The sequence below is a fragment of the Geotrypetes seraphini genome, chromosome 5 (assembly GCF_902459505.1).
Source record: "Geotrypetes seraphini chromosome 5, aGeoSer1.1, whole genome shotgun sequence".
Lineage (NCBI taxonomy): Eukaryota > Metazoa > Chordata > Amphibia > Gymnophiona > Dermophiidae > Geotrypetes > Geotrypetes seraphini.
Genome location: NC_047088.1, coordinates 5,545,402 through 5,563,743, shown reverse-complemented (window position 1 = coordinate 5,563,743; position 18,342 = coordinate 5,545,402). Strand labels below are relative to the sequence as shown.

The 18,342-nt window shown below is 43.0% G+C and overlaps 1 protein-coding gene across 1 annotated transcript in view; it reads left to right on the top strand.

Moving 5' to 3' along the window:
- DLG3 (discs large MAGUK scaffold protein 3) overlaps positions 1–18,342 on the top strand; it is a 490,171-nt gene that overhangs the window by 102,503 nt on the left and 369,326 nt on the right. The window contains exons 5-6 of the mRNA XM_033945041.1: positions 2,333–2,502; positions 4,428–4,564. Of these exons, the coding sequence (XP_033800932.1) occupies positions 2,333–2,502; positions 4,428–4,564 (307 nt within the window). The remainder of the gene's footprint in view (positions 1–2,332; positions 2,503–4,427; positions 4,565–18,342) is intronic.

Sequence of the window (18,342 nt, the reverse complement as noted above, 5' to 3'; positions counted from 1 at the left end):
TTCAGAACTCCATGTTCTGGAGGCCTGTATCAACCATTTCATATCTACCAGTTCAGAAGCCTCAGGATGAGGGATCCTTTTTGGTTCCTGAATCCCAGGTTAAGGACAAAATGTGGGTATAATTGTGTGGCTAAGTCAAAAATAATAATAAGAGGTGAGGAAAATGCTCTCAAAAATATGCAGAAGTGAGAGGTCAAAATCAATGATGAAAATATAACTAGAACCAAGACATCTCAATATACGAGTCAAATAGTGAAACTTAAATATGAATGTTGAGAATGTAAAATAATGCAATTTTTCACATACACTCAGATTTGTGTAATCCGACCAAGAGCCGTGGCTCCTATAGCCGAACCCACCGTCCCATCACTGTGTATGACTTTGATATACGAAATAGTGAGGCTGCGTGCTCTATTGATTATTAACTTTGTTCTCAATGGCAATAAGAGGAAAAACCACTCCACTTAGCTTTAACTTAGCTTAGCTAACACATCTTAGTAAAAGTAAAAGGTATCGAGAATTTGAGCTACAAAGAACGCCTTGGAAAACTGGGATTGTTCACCCTCGAGAAGAGAAGACTGCGAGGAGACATGATAGAGACTTTTAAAATACTAAAAGGATTTGACAAAATAGAGCAAGAAACATCGTTATTCACATTGTCAAATGTGAATCAGACAAGAGGTCATGGACTGAAACTGAGGGGCACCAGGCCCAGGACAAATATTAGGAAGTTCTGTTTCGCACAACGAGTGGTGGACGCTTGGAACGCTCTCCCTGAGGAGGTCGTGATGGAGACCAGCATTCTGGGTTTCAAGAGCAAGTTGGATGCATACCTTCTTGCAAATCACATTGGGGGATACGAATAAACAAGGTTTCTCAGCAGGGAACACCTGGCTTGGCCTCCGCGGGTGCGGGTCGCCGGACTGGATGGACCTAGAGTCTGATCCGGCGAAGCCATTTCTTATGTTCTTATGTACTCCTGTTCTAAACTCTCACCATTCAAAGTGCACATCCTTTTGAGGTTGATTTAACTCCTGACTCCTGTTCTTCTGTTTAGCACCCATGTCTGCTAGGGGTCAGCACTCAAGAAAAAGATCTAGGTGTCATCACAGACAATATACTGAAACCTTCCACCCAATGTGTGGCGGTGGCCAAAAAAGCAAACAGAATACAAGGAATTATTAGGAAAAGGATAGTAAATAAGAACAAGAATATTTTAATGTCTCTGCATGGCTCTGTGGTGTGATCTCACCTTGAGTACTGCATTAAATTCTGATCACCGTATCTCAAAAAAGATACAGTATAGCAGAATTAGAAAAGGTTCAAAGAAGAGCAACCAAGATGATAAAGAGGATGGAACTCTTCTCATATGAGGAAAGGCTAAAGAGGTTAGGGCTCTTTAGCTTGGAAAAGAGATGGCTGATGGGAGATATGATTGAAGTTTACAAAATCCTGAGTGGTATAAAATGGGTAAAAGTGAATCGAATTTTACCTATCAAAAATTATGAAGACAAAACAATCAGAAGTCAGTTCAACAATAAAAAGAAATGCAGCAATGGCATGAATATGTAACAGAAAGAAAATAATAAATTTAAAGCACTTACAGAGAAATTGGTGAGGGAATGCTGAGGGTTGCTCAGGGGATGGGCCCATGCATACAGTAGAGCAGGAAGCTTGAAGAAACTGTTCAATAGCAGTTGTCTCATTAAGAACCCCAGGACAGTTATTGTGAGCTAGAGGAGAGCAAAGAGTTTAAAGGAACACATAGAATTGGTGAGGAAATGGTGTGCTGCTGCTAGAGTTTTGTGGAAGGAGTAGATATTTTTGAAAAAATATTTCTTGTAAATATTTGATTTCTTGAGAAATACTGCAAATTAAACTTGTTTAAGGGCTGTTGAGCTGAGATGTGTATTGAGAAGTACCCAGGTGCAAAAAAGTCATCTTCTACTTACTTTAGGGCCATCCACTAGTGCCATTTCAAGATGCACTATTATGGCACTCTTTGCCAAACAACCTCATTCCTGTTTTCTAGTCTCTAAGGAACTCCCCTCCCCATTTCATCTCTCTGATCTGTAAGGGAAGATCTGTACCCTCTGGTCCTGTCCATAAGTGTCAAAAAAATATTCAAATTGTCTCTGGGTTGTTTGGCAACTGGATTCAAAATTTAGAACTTACAATCTCCTTTCAGGCTGCATTTTACAGGTCTCAACAAATGTGAGAATCCATTCAAAATCTTGCCTTTAGAGAATGCATTAAAAAACATAACCTTTTTATTCTATGTGGCTCTGGAAAGTGGTGAAAAAGGAGATTAACAGTATCTCCACACTTGCAGGGTGAACGACTGTGTGCTGAGGGTAAACGAGGTGGATGTTTCTTTAGTCGTGCACAGTAAGGCAGTGGAAGCTCTGAAGGAAGCTGGGCCTGTGGTACAACTCCTTGTGCGACGGAGGCAATCCCAACCAGAGACCATAGTGGAGGTTAATCTAATGAAAGGGCCAAAAGGTAAGTCATATTATATGAAAACATCAGTACTTGCCTGACAGACAGATCTTTCCTGAGAGTTAGTTTGTAGACCAGGATGGTGTGGTATCAAAGAGCATAGGGCACCTGTAGAAACATGACACCAGAAAAAGGCTAAATGGCCCATCCAGTCTGCCCATCCTTAGTATCCACTATCTCCTCCTCTCCCTAAGAGATTCCATGTGCCTATCCCATGCTTTCTTGGATTCAGACACAGTCTTTCTCTCCATCATCTCTACCGGGAAACTATTCCATGCATCTACCTTTCTTTCTGTAAAAAAGTATTTCCTTAAATTACTCCTGAGCCTGTCACCTCTTAACTTCATCCTATGCCCTCCTATTGTGGAGCTTCATTTCAAATGACTCACCTCATGCACATTTATGCCATGTAGGTATTTAAATGTCTCTATCATATCTCCCCTCTCCTGCCTTTTCTCCAAAGTATACATATTGAGATCTTTAAGTCTGTCCCCATATACCTTATGATGAAGACCACAAACCATTTTAGTAGCATTTCTCTGAACCGACTCCATCCTGTTTATCTTTTTGAAGGTGTGGTCTCCACAATACTCTAAATGAGGTCTCACCAGAGTCTTATACAGGGTTAGCAATACCTCATTTTACATACTGGAAAAACCTCTCCTTATGCACCCTAGCATCCTTCTAGCTTTTACCGTCACCTTTTCAACTTTTTGGCCACTTTAAGATCATCACATACTATCACACAAAAGTTCTTCACTCCCTAAACTGTACTGTTCCCTCAGGTTTTTGCAGCCCAAAAGCATGACCTTGCATTTCTTAGCATTAAATCTTAGCTGCCAAATTTCAGACCATTCTTTGCTAGGTCTTTCCTCATGTTATTCACACCTTCCAGGGAGTATACTCTATTGCAGATTTTGGTATCATCCGCGAAGAGGCAAATCTTACCTGACAGCCCTTCAGTAATATCGCTTACAAAAATGTTAAAAGAATAGGCCAATGAACCAAATCTTGAAGTACACCACTGGTAACATCCCTTTCTTCAGAGAGATCTCTATTGACCACTACCCTCAGTTGCCTTCCACTCAACCAGTTCTTGACCCAGTCTGTCACTTTGGGACCCATCCCAAGGGCACTCAGTTTATTAGATGCCTGTGTGGAACACTGTCAAAGGCTCCCTCTATCCAATTCTCTGGTCACCCAATCAAAGAAATTGATTAGATTTGTCTGACAAAACAAATCTAGTGAATCCATGTTGCCTCGGGTCCTGTAATCCACTGGATTCCAGAAATTTAACTATTCTCTGTTTTAAAAGTGTTTCCTTGATGTACAGTATCAAATGGCAAAAGGCAGGATGTGGAAGGCAAAATAAGCAGGTAGTGTAGGTCAGTGGTTCCCAACCCTGTCCTGGAGGAACACCAGGCCAATTGGGTTTTCAGGCTAGCCCTAATGAATATGCATGAAGCAAATTTGCATGCCTATCATATGCAAATCCATCATATGCAAATCTCTCTCATGCATATTCATTAGGGCTAGCCTGAAAACCCGATTGGCCTGATGTTCCTCCAGGACAGGGTTGGGAATCACTGGTGTAGGTAATGCAATCGGAGAAGGGTATGTAGTTTTGAAGGGGTGAGTAGGATGTAAGCATGCATTGGAATGATGAGAAATAACTGTGGGTATTTTGAGGGGAGAATTATTGAGGGCAAAGCAGGGTGTGACTATATGTAGTAGGGGAAAGTTTATAGAGGAAGGGGAAGAGCTCAAATAACAGCATCTGAGTGTATGCGATGAGTGAGATTTATGCAGGGGATGTATGGAGCAAAGATAAGTGTAGGTATGTAGTGAGGTGGAGTGAGGAGGCCAGGATGTGTTATTCCCTTTCAGCTGCTAGGTTCTGTCCTCATTTTCCAGGGCTTGTTTTTCAGGTCTTGGTTTCAGCATCGCTGGAGGAATTGGTAACCAACACATCCCAGGAGAGAACAGCATTTATATCACAAAGATCATTGAGGGTGGAGCAGCCCAAAAGGATGGGAGGCTGATGGTTGGAGACCGACTCCTCGCTGTGAGTGCACTATATCTACCTCTCCACATGAAGACAGAAGAGGGAGAAACTGGGGACAACAGAAACACCAAGGGATTAGACAACAGAAAGAAAGAGAGCAAAAAGAGAAGGAGGCACAAGAAGCGTTAGAAAGGAAGGGGGAGAAAGAAGGCAGAGGGCTGGGAGCATAGCTGGTACAACTGGGTTGCAAATTATGCATTTGCTTATGGTATCAGTGCCATAGTAGGAATAATCACCCCACACCTTTTCACAATTTCCCCCCAGTTACTGGCAGCTGAAGGCATGGTCTTGGTGGGGTTCCCCAGGCCCTACCAGCCAGAGAGCTGAATCCTGCAACTGAAGGCTGGAGATAAAAGTTGTGTTTAAATGATCAGACATGGATCTGAAGCTGGAAGGAGTGAAAGACAGGGAGGGATGAGAAAACCTAACAGGGTCTTTGTGTTAAGGCAATAGCAGATTAAGTCCTTTATAGGAAGGAGAAAGACTGACGAGGATCTTTGTGGGAGGAGCCTACATGGAGCAATGAAAGAGGACCACTAGTGCCCTTTAAGTAGGAGCCAAAAAATCATAGGAGATATTGAAGAGGGCAAAGAAAGACAGGAGAAAAAGAAGTGCGAAACTGAAAAGATAAAAAGGGGAGAAGATGAAGGTATAATAAATTAATTAATACCTGTTTATTTCTTATTTAGGAAAGAGCACATTATTCTCACAGGGGGGGGGAACAGTTAGTTGTCCCTTATTCTTGGACTCTCCCATTCAGGAATGACACTTATTCTGTCCACTCTACTTTCAGGCCCTTCTCATGGTGGCAGTCAATAAAGCATGAGTTCTATGCTAATGCATGCTTTCAGATATCTCAGTGATCCTGTCCCCTGCATTACAGTGGTGGCAATCACAAAGTGTGTGATCTGAGCCAGCATGCACTTACATTCTTCAGTGGTCTCATCCCCTCTTCCTGTGTAGTCTTTGCATTTAGTATGAAATGTGTACAGGAAGCAAGTTCACTCTAGAGCAGTGTCTCTCAAACTTTTTCGAGCCAGGACACACTAAAAAGTAGTGGCCACGGCTCGAGGCACTCAGAAGTGCACGGACGTTGCTGTGATGACATCACACGCTGACATCCATACATGCGCAGAGGCCCTCCAGACAGGTCCTGAAATGCCAGTAGGACGTGCCAGCAAGGAAGTCTAACAAATATCAACTGAGTACCCCCAACCACAGACCTCCCAAACTCCACCCTAGACCCACCTAAGCTCTTCTCCAGATCCCACCTTTACTAATTTTAATGCAATTTTTTCCATTAATTTTTCATATACACATAATATACACAACAGATATAAATTTCAATCACTATATATAAATCATTTTCCCTAGCTTTATTGTCTGGTGATTATTTTTCTGTGCTTTTAACTGTTTCCAGGGCCTTCTTATCCATTGACTGTTTTTCTCTCCGTCTTCACTTTCTGCCTTGCATCCATTTTTGGCATTAACTTAACATTCAATATTTCCATTTTCTGCTTTCTTCTCAAAGTCTACTATCTCTCTCTCCTTCCCTCTTCCCCCCCCCCAGTGGTCCGACAACATCTCTTTCCTTCCTTTCCCCCCTTCCCAGTCTGGCATCTCTCTCCTCTCCTTCCCATAATCTGGCATCTCTCCTTACTACTGTAACCCCCTCCTTCTCAGACTGAGGTAAAAGGTATCCCTCTTGAAATAAGATTTGTTTAGTAGTCGTGCACACTGAGAGTCAAATTGATACCTTTCACCAGGAGAAGGGGTGAATTACATAAACAAAATAATAGTATATAATAATATGGTATAATCTTGGAATAAAAATAGTTATTAAACGTATAATATAAGAAATATAAAGAAGCACTAAGGATTCAAAATTGAATATAGAAATAAAATTTAATAAACAAATGCTGTATATCAAATCTAAACAAAGAAATTCTACTTCCCCTCTGTAAAGTTCTTTTTTCCAGATTTGGGTATTTGAGGCTTTATGTTCTTGCTATGTAGCGGTACCACGTAGGCGCGTTGTTGCTAGCAGAATCTCTCTTGCTGGAACCAACCTACTACTCTGACTTAAACAAACCAATAAGGGAAAACCCTATCCTAATCTAATAACCCCCAAATTGCCTAAATATACTTTCTAAGCTAGAAAAAAAATAGATAATTGATGTTCCCTATACTTTTTCCCTCCCCAGAATTTCCTATTTCTATAATCACTCAAATTTTCTATATCTCAAAACACAAATAAAACCCAAAATCTCAATAAATTTTACAAAAGATATTAAAAAAACTTCCAAAACAGTTTCTCAAATTTTCTTCACCAATATTCCCTCATGACATTACACAGAAATCTCACAGATAAAACAATTCTTCACATCCACCAGAAAGAAATATTTCAACCTTGGAAATTACCAGAATCTATGAATCAAACCTCAACTTCAACCACAACTTTACAATTCTTATTCAAAATTCAATAAAATCAACTATAATTACCTTCACAAGAGCCACACAAGCCAAAAGACCTCCTCGCAGAACCAAGTCACCCTCCCAATTGTCAAATCTGACAGTTAGAATGTTCAGACAGCTGATGCTGATCTCTGCACTAGGACAGCAGACCTATGCAAGAGATCAGCAACAGAAAACCTCAAAACTGCACCAATACAAACAATACACAAACCAAACCTCTCAAAACAGGGGGAAAAAACACAGTTCTTACATTCCAGATCCTCTCTGCTTTTTTAAACCTTGCTTCTTTACACTCAAGTAACTTTTAACCCTGGTTACACTACTATTACTATTTCTATAGCGCTACCAGACTCCCCTCCTTCTCTTCTAATCCCTGGTCTGATATCTCTTCCTTCCTTTGGTTGTCTCTCCTCTCTCCCCAGTGTAACATTTCTCTTTCCTTTCCTCCTTTCTGCCCCCTGCAGTCCATCTCCTTTCTGGCCCCCCTCCATCCAACATTTCTCCCTCCTTTCCACCAGTCCAACATTTTTTCTCTCTTCCTCCTGCAAGCTTCTCCTCTGGTCCTCCTTCCCTCCCCCAACCAACATATCTCTCTCTCTCCCCCTCTCCCTCCATGAGTCCAACTTTTCACTCTCTGCCCTCTGCCCCTTCCCCAGAGTGTAACATTTCTCCTTTCCTCCTTTCTGTCCTCCCCATCCATCTCACCCTCTCCATGAGTCCAACACTTTCTCCCTCCTGCACGCTTTCTCTCTCTTGTCCTTGCCTCTTTCCTCGAGTGGCATCCCTTCCCTGTTCCCCATGTTCAGCAGTACCCCTTCTCCCTTCCCTGTCCAGAAATACCTCTCCTGTCACTGCTAGTGGCAGCTCACTGCGTGCTTTTAACTTTGGTACACAGCTGCCATTAGCAGTAGCCATTAGCCCAGTTTCATCAGGCAGCCTCGGGGCCTTTGCTAGGCTGGCCTGCTTCGATGATGTGATGCGGGCCAGCCTAACAAAGGCCCTGAGGCTGCCTGATAAAACTGGACTAACTACTGCTAGTAGCAGCTGTGTGCTGAAATTAAAAGCACACAGAGCTGACACTGCTGGTCCAGGAGCGTGGAGACGAGGAAGTCAGGAGTCCTGGCAGATACGCGCAACACAATGGTAGAAGTCAGCTGACACAGGTGCCAGAGCCTCTCTTCCTGCCCTGTGAGTTGCGGCACACGTAAAATCTCAAAAGGCACACTAGTATGCCACAGCAAACAGTTTGCGATACACTGCTCTAGAGACTGTAAAATGTGCATAACTCACAGACCCCCCTACTCTGTGCTTTCCATTGCTGGCAACTGAAACCACCAGGAAGGTGAAGATAACTCAATAATTACAGAAGACAGAAAACCAGATGGTACTGGCCTTAGTGCGATAAGAGTGATTAGAGCAGAAATGTAAAACTGGAGGGCAATGCTGGTGCTAGGGTTTCTGGAACCCTTCACAACCCATAAATTGGCATCCTCTCTCTCCCCTCCTTAGTGCAGCATTTCCCATTCTCTTCCCTTCTCTCTCCACTTCCCACCTACCCAATCCACTTTTTCCCAGATCCAACATTTCCCCTAATCTCCTCACTTCCCACCAGTCTGTTCAGCATTTCCCTTTTGCCGTTGCCATTGTGGTTGCCACTGCTCCTGCTAGTCATTGCCATACCTCCAGGCCCATTGGCTTGCAGCAGCTAGCAGACCATTAATATGTGCAGGACAGCTTTTTGCTTGGGTGTTCATATCTTGAAGGCCCTTTTGCTCCCACCCCTCCTTGGTATGTAGTTCCTCTTTCAGGGGCTGGACCAGTAGGGCCTTTGCAAGCTACAAGCTCATGGGAAGAAGGCTCTCTGTCATGCATATAAGTTGTTCACTCCTAAACTGTACCGTTCCCTCAGGTTTTTGCAGCCCAAATGCATGACCTTGCATTTCTTAGCATTAAATTTTAGCTGCCAAATTTCAGACCATTCTTCAAGCTTTGCCAGATCTTTCTTCATGTTATTCACACCATCCGGAGTGTCTACTCTATTGCAGATTTTGGTATCATCCGCAAAGAGGCAAATCTTACCCAACAACCCTTCAGCAATATCGTTTATAAAAATGTTAAAAAGAGCAGGCCCAAGAATAGAACCTTGAGGCACACCACTGGTAACATCCCTTTCCTCAGAGCGATTTCCATTGATCACTACCCTCTGTCGCCTTCCACTCAACCAATTCTTAACCCAGCCTGTCACTTTGGGACCCATCCCGAGGGCACTCAGTTTATTTATTAGACGTCTGTGTGGAACACTGTCAAAGGCTTTGCTAAAATCTAAATACATCACATCTAGCGCACATCCTCTATCCAGTTCTCTGGTCACCCAGTCAAAGAAATTGATCAGATTTGTCTGACAAGACCTACCTCTAGTGAATCCATGTTGCCTCCGGTCCTGTAATCCACAGGATTACAGAAACTTGACCATTCTCTGTTTTAAAAATGTTTCCATTAATTTGCTTACCACAAAAGTCAGACTTACCGGCCTGTAATTCCCTACTTCTTTCTTACCATGAGATAGGTGGTGTGGGAACTGAAGCTCCACCCTCCCTGCCAACATCACCAGTGCCGCCTATTCGGGCAGCGTACCGCCACTTGGTGCAACAACGGCTTGGTGGAAGCCAATGGCATGCTTCTTAGTGTACTTCTTTGCGCAGCCACAATAAGCTCTCCAAACAAGACCCTCAGACACCACAAAAATTGCTAAAAAACCATCCAGCGAAAAACAAACACCCAGAAAAACAGGACAGCTAAAGGGTTGTTATAGTTACATTAGCTATTGTAAAACAATACTCCTACCTATTTCTATCTAATAAAACACTCATAATGCTAGAAAACATAGCTAGAATGTCAACTAACAGAAAGCACACTACTAAAAAACCCATTACCTATCATCATGACCAATAGAATCGAGGTAGAGAAGAGGTTAAACCTCCCACACAGAAATGAAATCCCAAAAAGCCACAACCCAATAACGAGAAAAACTGAGGTACTCATAGCCAATGGATCCCAGAAGAAATTGCACAGGAAACCAGACCACGGTAGATTGATCAATAACCTTATGACCCAAAAGGTTAAACATAACGCCTCCCCACACAATTCCTTGCTACTATATTAATGCTAGATCCCTGATAAGCAAAACAGACCTAATCAGGGACTGGCTAATGAAAGTCCAACCAAGTTTATTACTAGTAACTGAAACCTGGTTGCAATTACAGGATGACCCAGTAATAAGAGACCTTCTTCCATAAGGTTATAAAGTACAGCATCTATGCAGAAAGAAAACAAGAAGAGGAGGGGTAGCAATTCCTCAAATCTTAATACCACCAGATCTACCCAAAAATCGAAATTATCCGTCCCCTCATTAAAAGGCATTTCCCACCCAGGAAAACTGGGGACCTCCCTCTCCTTCAGATTCATCGAACTCTGGAACAACCTTACCTCCCCTCTTCTAAACCTGAGTGTTCTTCAACCCTTCCGTAAACATCTGAAAATCTGGCTCTTCTCCAAAACCTAACACTCCCCCCTCTTCTGACATCCTAGCCCTCTAACATTCTTCTCCCCTCTGATCTTCATCTAGCCCTTCCATGGAGTTCCTTTCTCATTACAATTCCTGTAAACCGTGCCGAGCTCCACAACTATGGAGATGGTGCGGTATACAAACCCAAGGTTTAGTTTAGTTTAGTTTAAGAACTCTTTTGCAGTCACCATAACAAATGATTACCTCTCAGAATCACTGGAAATCATAGAATGAGAAATAAAAGATTCCTCCCTAAATGACAAACTAATCTGTGTCGTCTGCCATTGTTCACTAGGAAATGGATAGAAGTCAAACCCACTTCAATGTTTTCCTAATCAATCTCATGTTGCAAGACAACGCTATTCTAGTCACAGGAGACCTGAACATATACTTAGAATATATTTATCAATGATCTAGAGATGGGAATAACTAAATGACACACAGACGATGATGTTTAACGTGAATAAGTGCCAAGTGATGCATGTCAAAAGAGGAACCCAAACTATAGTTATGTGATTCAAGGTTCTATGTTAGGAGTCACTGCCCTGGAAAAGGATCTAGGTATTATCATTGAGGATATGTTGAAACCCTTAGCTCAGTGTGCAGCAGCAGCTAAGAAAGCAAATAGAATGTTAGGAATAGTCGGGAAAGGAATGGAAAACAAAGATGAAAATGTTATAATGCCCTTGTTTCAAGTTTATTAAGTTTTAATATACCGACCATCGACGGACACCTGGCCGGTTTGCAATGCTAAAAATGAAAGGTTAAAAATAAATCATTATAAAAAGGGGGGTGTAAACATTAATTAGTCAAATTACAAGTACAAACGTGAGCTTGAGGATAAAGGGGAAAAGGAAAGTTGATAAATACATTGATAAAAAGAAAACCAATTTAAAAGGGAGGGAAGATGGGGGGAGGATATAACATTAGGTATGGCTGCACTTTGAATATTGTGTGCAATTCTGGTCATTGTATCTCAAAAAAGATATAGTGGAATTGGAAAGGGTATAGAGAAGGGCAATGGAAATGATAAAATGGATGAGACAATTTCCTTATGAGGAAAGGTTAAAGCAGCTAGGGCTCTTCAGCTTGGAGAAGGGATAGCTCAGGGGTAATATGATAGAGGTCTATAAAATAACATCACATAAAACTTTATTTAAAGCCCACTGAGCCTTACAGTTCAAAGTGGCTTACAAAAGAGTCAAGCTGTACAAAAACAACAAAAATATAAATCTGACATAATTAAATACAGTACTACATCGATGTACAATCACTGATTCACCAGAAATTTAGTGAATAAAACCATTTTTCACATGTGCCTAAAATTTAAATAAGACGATGCATTGTTTACAGAGGGAGAAACACAGACTCCCATTGAGCTATTTGATGAGAGAGCATACAACTCAAAAATTTCTTGTGTGTACTACCTTTTACTGAGGTGAAAGCAAAACAAGTGGTCCTTCTCAAACTCCGGATTGCTGAATTAAAAACAAAATGTTCTACCAAATTACTAGATAATAATGTTCAGCCAAAATACTGAGTGGAATAGAAAGGGTAGATGTAACTCGCTTGTTTACTTTTTTCAAAAATACTAGGACTAGGGGGCATGCGATGAAGCTACTAAGTAGTAGATTTAAACAAACAGGAGAAAATATTTCTTCACGCATCATGTAATTGAACTCTGGAATTCATTGCTGGAGAATGTGGTGAAATCAGTTAGCTTAGCAGAATTTAAAAAAGGTTTGGATAATTTCCTAATAGTGAGGTCCATAGGCTTGGGAAATAGCACAGTTACTTACTGTAACAGGTGTTATCCAGGGACAGGAGGCAGATATTCTCACATGTGGGTGACGTCATCCACGGAGCCCCGGTACGGACACTTTAAAAGTGCATCACCACTTTAAGAAATTTAGAAAGTTTGTGATAGCATGCACCGCGCATGCACGAGTACCTTCCAGCACGACGTAGGCATGCAGCTCCTCAGTTCAGTAAGCCAGCCAGGGAAGGTGGGTGGGTTATGAGAATATCTTCCTGCTGTCCCTGGATAACACCTGACGGCTGTGTGGCTGGTTTTCTGGAAGCTTCCGAAATGAGCCTGACCGGTTGGGACAGATGGAAGTCAGTGGAATCTAGCCTGAAAGATACCAAGCTGTCAGGTGCAAAGACTGAAGGTTAGCATGCAGAAGAGATCCTTGACTGCGTAAAAAGAGATGGAAATATCGGCAGGGTTATTGGCTCCTTGATACTGAGTTGAAGTAGAAGTAAAAACAAAGGCTGCCTGGGCCACCGAGGAGCTATGAGAATCAAGGTGGCCAACTCCTGCTTGACTTTGACAAGCGTCTTGAGTATGAGAGGAATTGGTGGAAACGCATAAAGGAACTTGTGCGTCCAATCCAGAAAAAAGGCATCTGCCTCCAGACTTTGAGGGGAGTAGAGTCTGGAGCAGAACATAAGAATAACCTTACTGGGTCAGACCATTGGTCCATCAAGCCCAGTAGCCTGTTTTCACGGTGGCCAATCCAGGTCACTAGTACCTGGCTAAAACCCAAGGAGTAGCAACATTCCATGCTACCGATATAGGGCAAGCAGTGGCTTCCCCCATTCTTTCTCAATAACAAACTATGGAATTTTCCTCCAGGAACTTGTCCAAACCTTTCTTAAAACCAGCTATGCTATCCGCTCTTACCACATCCTCTGGCAACGTGTTCCAGAGCTTAAGAAGTGGGGTAATTTGTTGTGGGGGGATGCAAACAAATCTACTTGAGGAATCCCCCATTTGAGAAAAAACGGGATGAAGAGCTGCAGAACTGAGCGTCCATTCTTGAGGTTGAAGAATTCTGCTGAGCTTGTCTGCTAAGAAATTCAGCTCTCCCTGAATGTAAATAGCTTTGAGAAAGATGTTGAGAGCAATTGCACAAAGCCAGACTTCTGAGCCTCCTGACAGAGAAGGAGAGAACATGTGTGCCTCCTTGCTTGTTTATGTAATACATGGCTACTTGATTGTGCGAAGCAGAAGGACATGGTTGATTATCAAATGTTGGAAAGCTTTGAGGGCATAATAAATCACTCTGAGTTCCAGGAGATTGATGTGAAATTGTTCTTCTTTGGATGACCAGTGATCCTGAGTTTGAAGGCCATCCAGATGAGCCCCCAAGTATAAGTTGTCGCATCCATGGTAATAACTTTCTGATGAGGAGGCATGTGGAAGAGAAGACCCTGGACATCCACTACTGAAGCGACATTCGAAGGGAAGAGGTGACAAAAATGTGCTGCGAGAGAGGATCGGTCATTTGAGACCACTGCGAAGCTAGAGCCCATTGAGGCATCCTGAGATGAAGTCTCACAAAAGGAGTCACGACTGTGGAGGACATGTGGCCCAGAAGAACCATCATTCGCCTGTCCAAGATTGACTGGAACTGTCTCATTTGATGACAAAGCTGAAGTAAAGTGTGCTGATGCTCTTGAGGAAGAAGCACCCTCAGCTGAGTTGTGTCAAGAAGAGCTCCAATGAATTGGAACCTCTGAGATGGATGACGCTGGGACTTGGGAAAATTGATTTTGAACCCCAAGTTCTGGAGAAATAAGATGGTGAGATTCGTCGCCCGAATGACATCATTACAAGAAGGGTCTTTGATGAGTCAGTCATCTAGACAGGGAAAGACTTGAAGACCCTGAGACCTCAAAGCCGTTGCTACTACCACTAGGCATTTGGTGAAAACTCTGGGCGATGATGCCAGGCCAAAAGGCAGGACCTTATATTGATAGTGGTGATGGACCACTTGAAATCTGAGGTATTTTCAGGAAGGTGAATTGGAACATGAGTGTAGGCTTCCTTGAGATCCAGAGAGCATAGCCAATCGTTGTAAGCCAATAGGGGATAAAGAGGGGCTAGAAACATCATATGAAACTTCTACTTGACAAGAAATTTCTTGAGGGCTCTGAGATCTAGTATAGGTCGGAAACCTCTAGTCTACTTCAGGACTAGAAAGTAGCGCGAGTAAATTCCCCAGTTTTGTTGGTCCACAGGTACCTCCTCAGTGGCATTGAGGAGTAGTAGGGAATTGATCTCCTGAAGAAGAAGAGAGGACTGTTTAGGGTTGAAAGCAGACTTTTGGAAGATCTGTAGGGATGGTTAGAAAATGAAGGGAGTAACCCTCTCGAATTATCTGCAAATCTCATTGGTTGGAGGTAATTAACTGCCAATGATGAAAAAAAAGAGTTGGAGACAACCTCCAATTGGTTGAGGGAAAGATTGAAGTACAGGGATTGCAACTATGCTCTCAATTAGTTAGTCAAAAAGACTGATTTGATTTAGCAGGAGCAGCCGCCTGAATTTTTTGAGGATGCTGCTGTTTCTGTTTCTTCTGTTGAGGCCTGGCTGGAGCATAAAACTTTGCTGAAAACCTCCTCTGATAAGAAGACGATGGAGGCCTGAATGGTCTCGATGTAGAGGGCTTTGGTTTAGGTTTAACCAAAGTATCCCATCGGGTCCCATGAGCCATGAGCTTTTGGGTTGCAGAATCCAAAGGTAGAGTACCCAAAGAGCTCATCCCCTAAACAAGGGACATTGGCTAATCTGTCTTGAAGATTTACATCTATGTCAGAAACCCTGAGCCATGCCAATCTTCTCATGGCCACAGACATAGAGGAGGCTCTGGAAGTCATAAGCAGAGTGAACCAGATACTTCAACTGAATGACAGTGATAACAAGGTGTTGGAAACCTTTCATTTTATGAGAAGGAAGAAGGAAGAAATTTTTGATACCCAGGAAATTGTATGATGAGATATTTCAAATAACAGGAGAAGTAGAAGTAGTAATTGACAGCCTTATTTGCTAACATAGTGTTTTGGTAGAGCCGTCTGCCAAACTTGCCAATAGTTCATCCCTCCCGTCCTGGAGAGATTGAGGCATAGACCTTGGGGGGTGGGGGGAGGGGGTAGATTTCTTTAAAGTAGACTCTACCACCAAGGATTGATGAGGGAGTTGAGGTTTAGCAAATCCTGGAAGTGAAATAATCTTATAGAGAGAGTCCAACTTCCTGGGAACCACAGGAACATAGAGAGGAGACTCCCAATTCTTGTAGAGGGTTTCTCTTAAGATTCCGTGTAAAAGCAGTTTGAGCATTTCCTTAGGAGGTTGATCTTAGTCCAAAGTTTCTAGAAATTTTGCACTGAATTTGGAATCTGCCTCCAGATTGATAGAAAGGTCCTTTCCCAACTGCCTAATAAAGCGATTAAAGAAAGTTTTTCCTTAGGAGAAGAGGCTCTGAGTGGAGGATGCCTAGGAGACTTTGATGCAGGAGAATCATCTGCTTTGGTAGCTGAAGGAGAATGGTCCAGATTGGAATCATTCTGAATGTCAGAGTCAACAAGGACAGAAGGAGTATGAGGCTTTAACCGGTGCCGATCCGGTGTCGAAGGATCATTGAAATGTTTACGTTTACGAGGCACCTTCTTGGATTTAGAAGAACTCCTACTTCTTGAAGAAGATCAACGCTTCGATGATGTAGATTGGTATCTAGAAGACTGATGCTTCGATGCAGGACTGGAGTGGTATCAAGAGTTCTTGCGATGCACCAAGGAAGCATCGATGGTGCTGGAGGTCCTGGCAGCGTTAGACTCAGGCTGGGCTGGCACCAGAGGAGTTGGTGTCGAAATTAAAAGTTGAAAGTTTTCCCCAAGCTCCTCATGAAACAGAGCATCAGGCTTCTGTTGAAAAGTAAGCACTGGTACATTTGGCTTGGTTGCCGGTACCAACGGCACTACGACACATTCTGAAGAGGATGACTCGGATGACGATGATGAACTAGTCGCATAGTGGGTTTACGCTTGGTTGGCATGAATGGACTCGATGTCTTAGTGACCAGCGGCCTGGTCTGGGAAGCTGTTGGCTTTTTAGCTGGCTTACCAGATGGAGCGATGACTAGCAACACTAGAGTCAATGGTGGTGCATCTTGCGATGTCTGTGACTTCATCATTGGAGTCTTCGATGTCGATGGTGTTGAAAGAGAGATCTCTTTCCATTGCGACACCGAACAACTTTTCCTGTTGCAGAAAGCGGTTTTGATGGTGCACTTCTATAAAGTCAAACAACACGTGCAGGATTGGACCCAGACACTGTAGGCACCGGCAGTGGGTCTGTGATAGATATAGTTCGAGAACACCAGCTGCACTTCTTAAAACCTGTTACTGGGTGGGATATTGATGGGAACACTGCCTCAGCCAAATCGAACTTGATGGTTGAAGTTTGACAAAAGGCCCCGCCAGTCAAACCACCGACCAGTAAAGAAAAAAAGAGAAAAACTCCCGGATTTTTTTTTTTTTTTAAACTATGGGATATTTCCCCGCATATAGGCTGCCCCTCTGCATAAGCCACACCCATGTATAGGCTGCAGAAAAGTGTGGCCTATGTTTAAAAAAACAGAAGATAAGCCACTCCATGGTAATAGCTGCGGCTTATCTTCCGGTTCCTGTCCTGCTTTTTAACATCATCCCCACCCCACCCCGGTACCTTTATCGTAGCCCCCCTGGACAGCAAATCTCCAGTGGTGCAGGGCAGCCACGATCTCGCCTTCATCCGGCCTGCCCCTGCACCGCCTGCTGAATGGCCGACATCAGCTCTCGCGGGACTCGAGAGAACTGACGTCAGTCACTCAGCAAGTGGTGTGGGGCAGGCCGGATGCTGAAGAGACTGCAGCTGCCCTGCACCGCTGGATATTCGCCGTCCGCCATCCAGGGGGCTCAGATAAATGTACCGGGGGTGGGGGGAAGATGCAAAGTCCGTACATAGGCCGCCCCATATAACTAGGCCGCGTCCTATACACGAGTTTATAAAACCCATGTATAGGCTGCAGCCTATATATGGGGAAATACGATATATTGAAATAAATAGAGAACGCATGAGTGGGAAGGCAAGTATGAAAAAACACGATGAAGGTTGTGAAAACATAACTTCTTAGCTCCACAGAAAACTAAGAACTGAGGAGCCACACGCCTTTGTCAGGTGGGAAGGCACCTGAGCATGCGCGGTGCGGACTATCATGAATTTTCTAATTTTCTTTAAGTGGCAATGCACTTTTAAAGTGTCTGTACTGGGGCGCCATGGATGACATCACCCACATGTGAGAATATGCTGCCTGCTTGTCCTGGAATAACCACCTTTACCAGTATAAATAAGCAGCATAAAATCCATTTTATTACTTGGGATCTAGATAGGGACCTGGGTTAACCACTGTTGGAAATAGGATACTAGGCTTGATGGATCTTCGGTCTGTCTCAGTACAGCAACTCTTATGTTCTTAAGACAAAGACACCTTAGAGTTTCTCTCTTTCCTGGAAGACATAGATCTAGAGTTCCTATCCTTCTAAAAAAACCATAATAAAGGTCACCAAGCAGACTTTATAATAAGCACCAGAAAAAGGAAAAATAACCTAAAAATAATAGCAAAATACTGGACACCCATAATATGGTCAGATCACTTCCTAGTACATTTCACCATCGATTTTCAGAGGGTTGTGTTCATGAGGAGCTAACTAAAATAAAGGTAGACAAAGCAATGGAGCCGGATAATGTACATCATAGGGTGCTGAAGGAACCTAGGAAAGTTCTGATAGCTCCACTGACTGACCTTTCAACGAGTCTCTAGAGTCAGGAGTGATACCGGAGGACTGGCAAAGGGCAGATGTGGTCCCTCTCCACAAAAGTAGAAGTAAGGAAGAAGTAGGGAATTACAGGCTG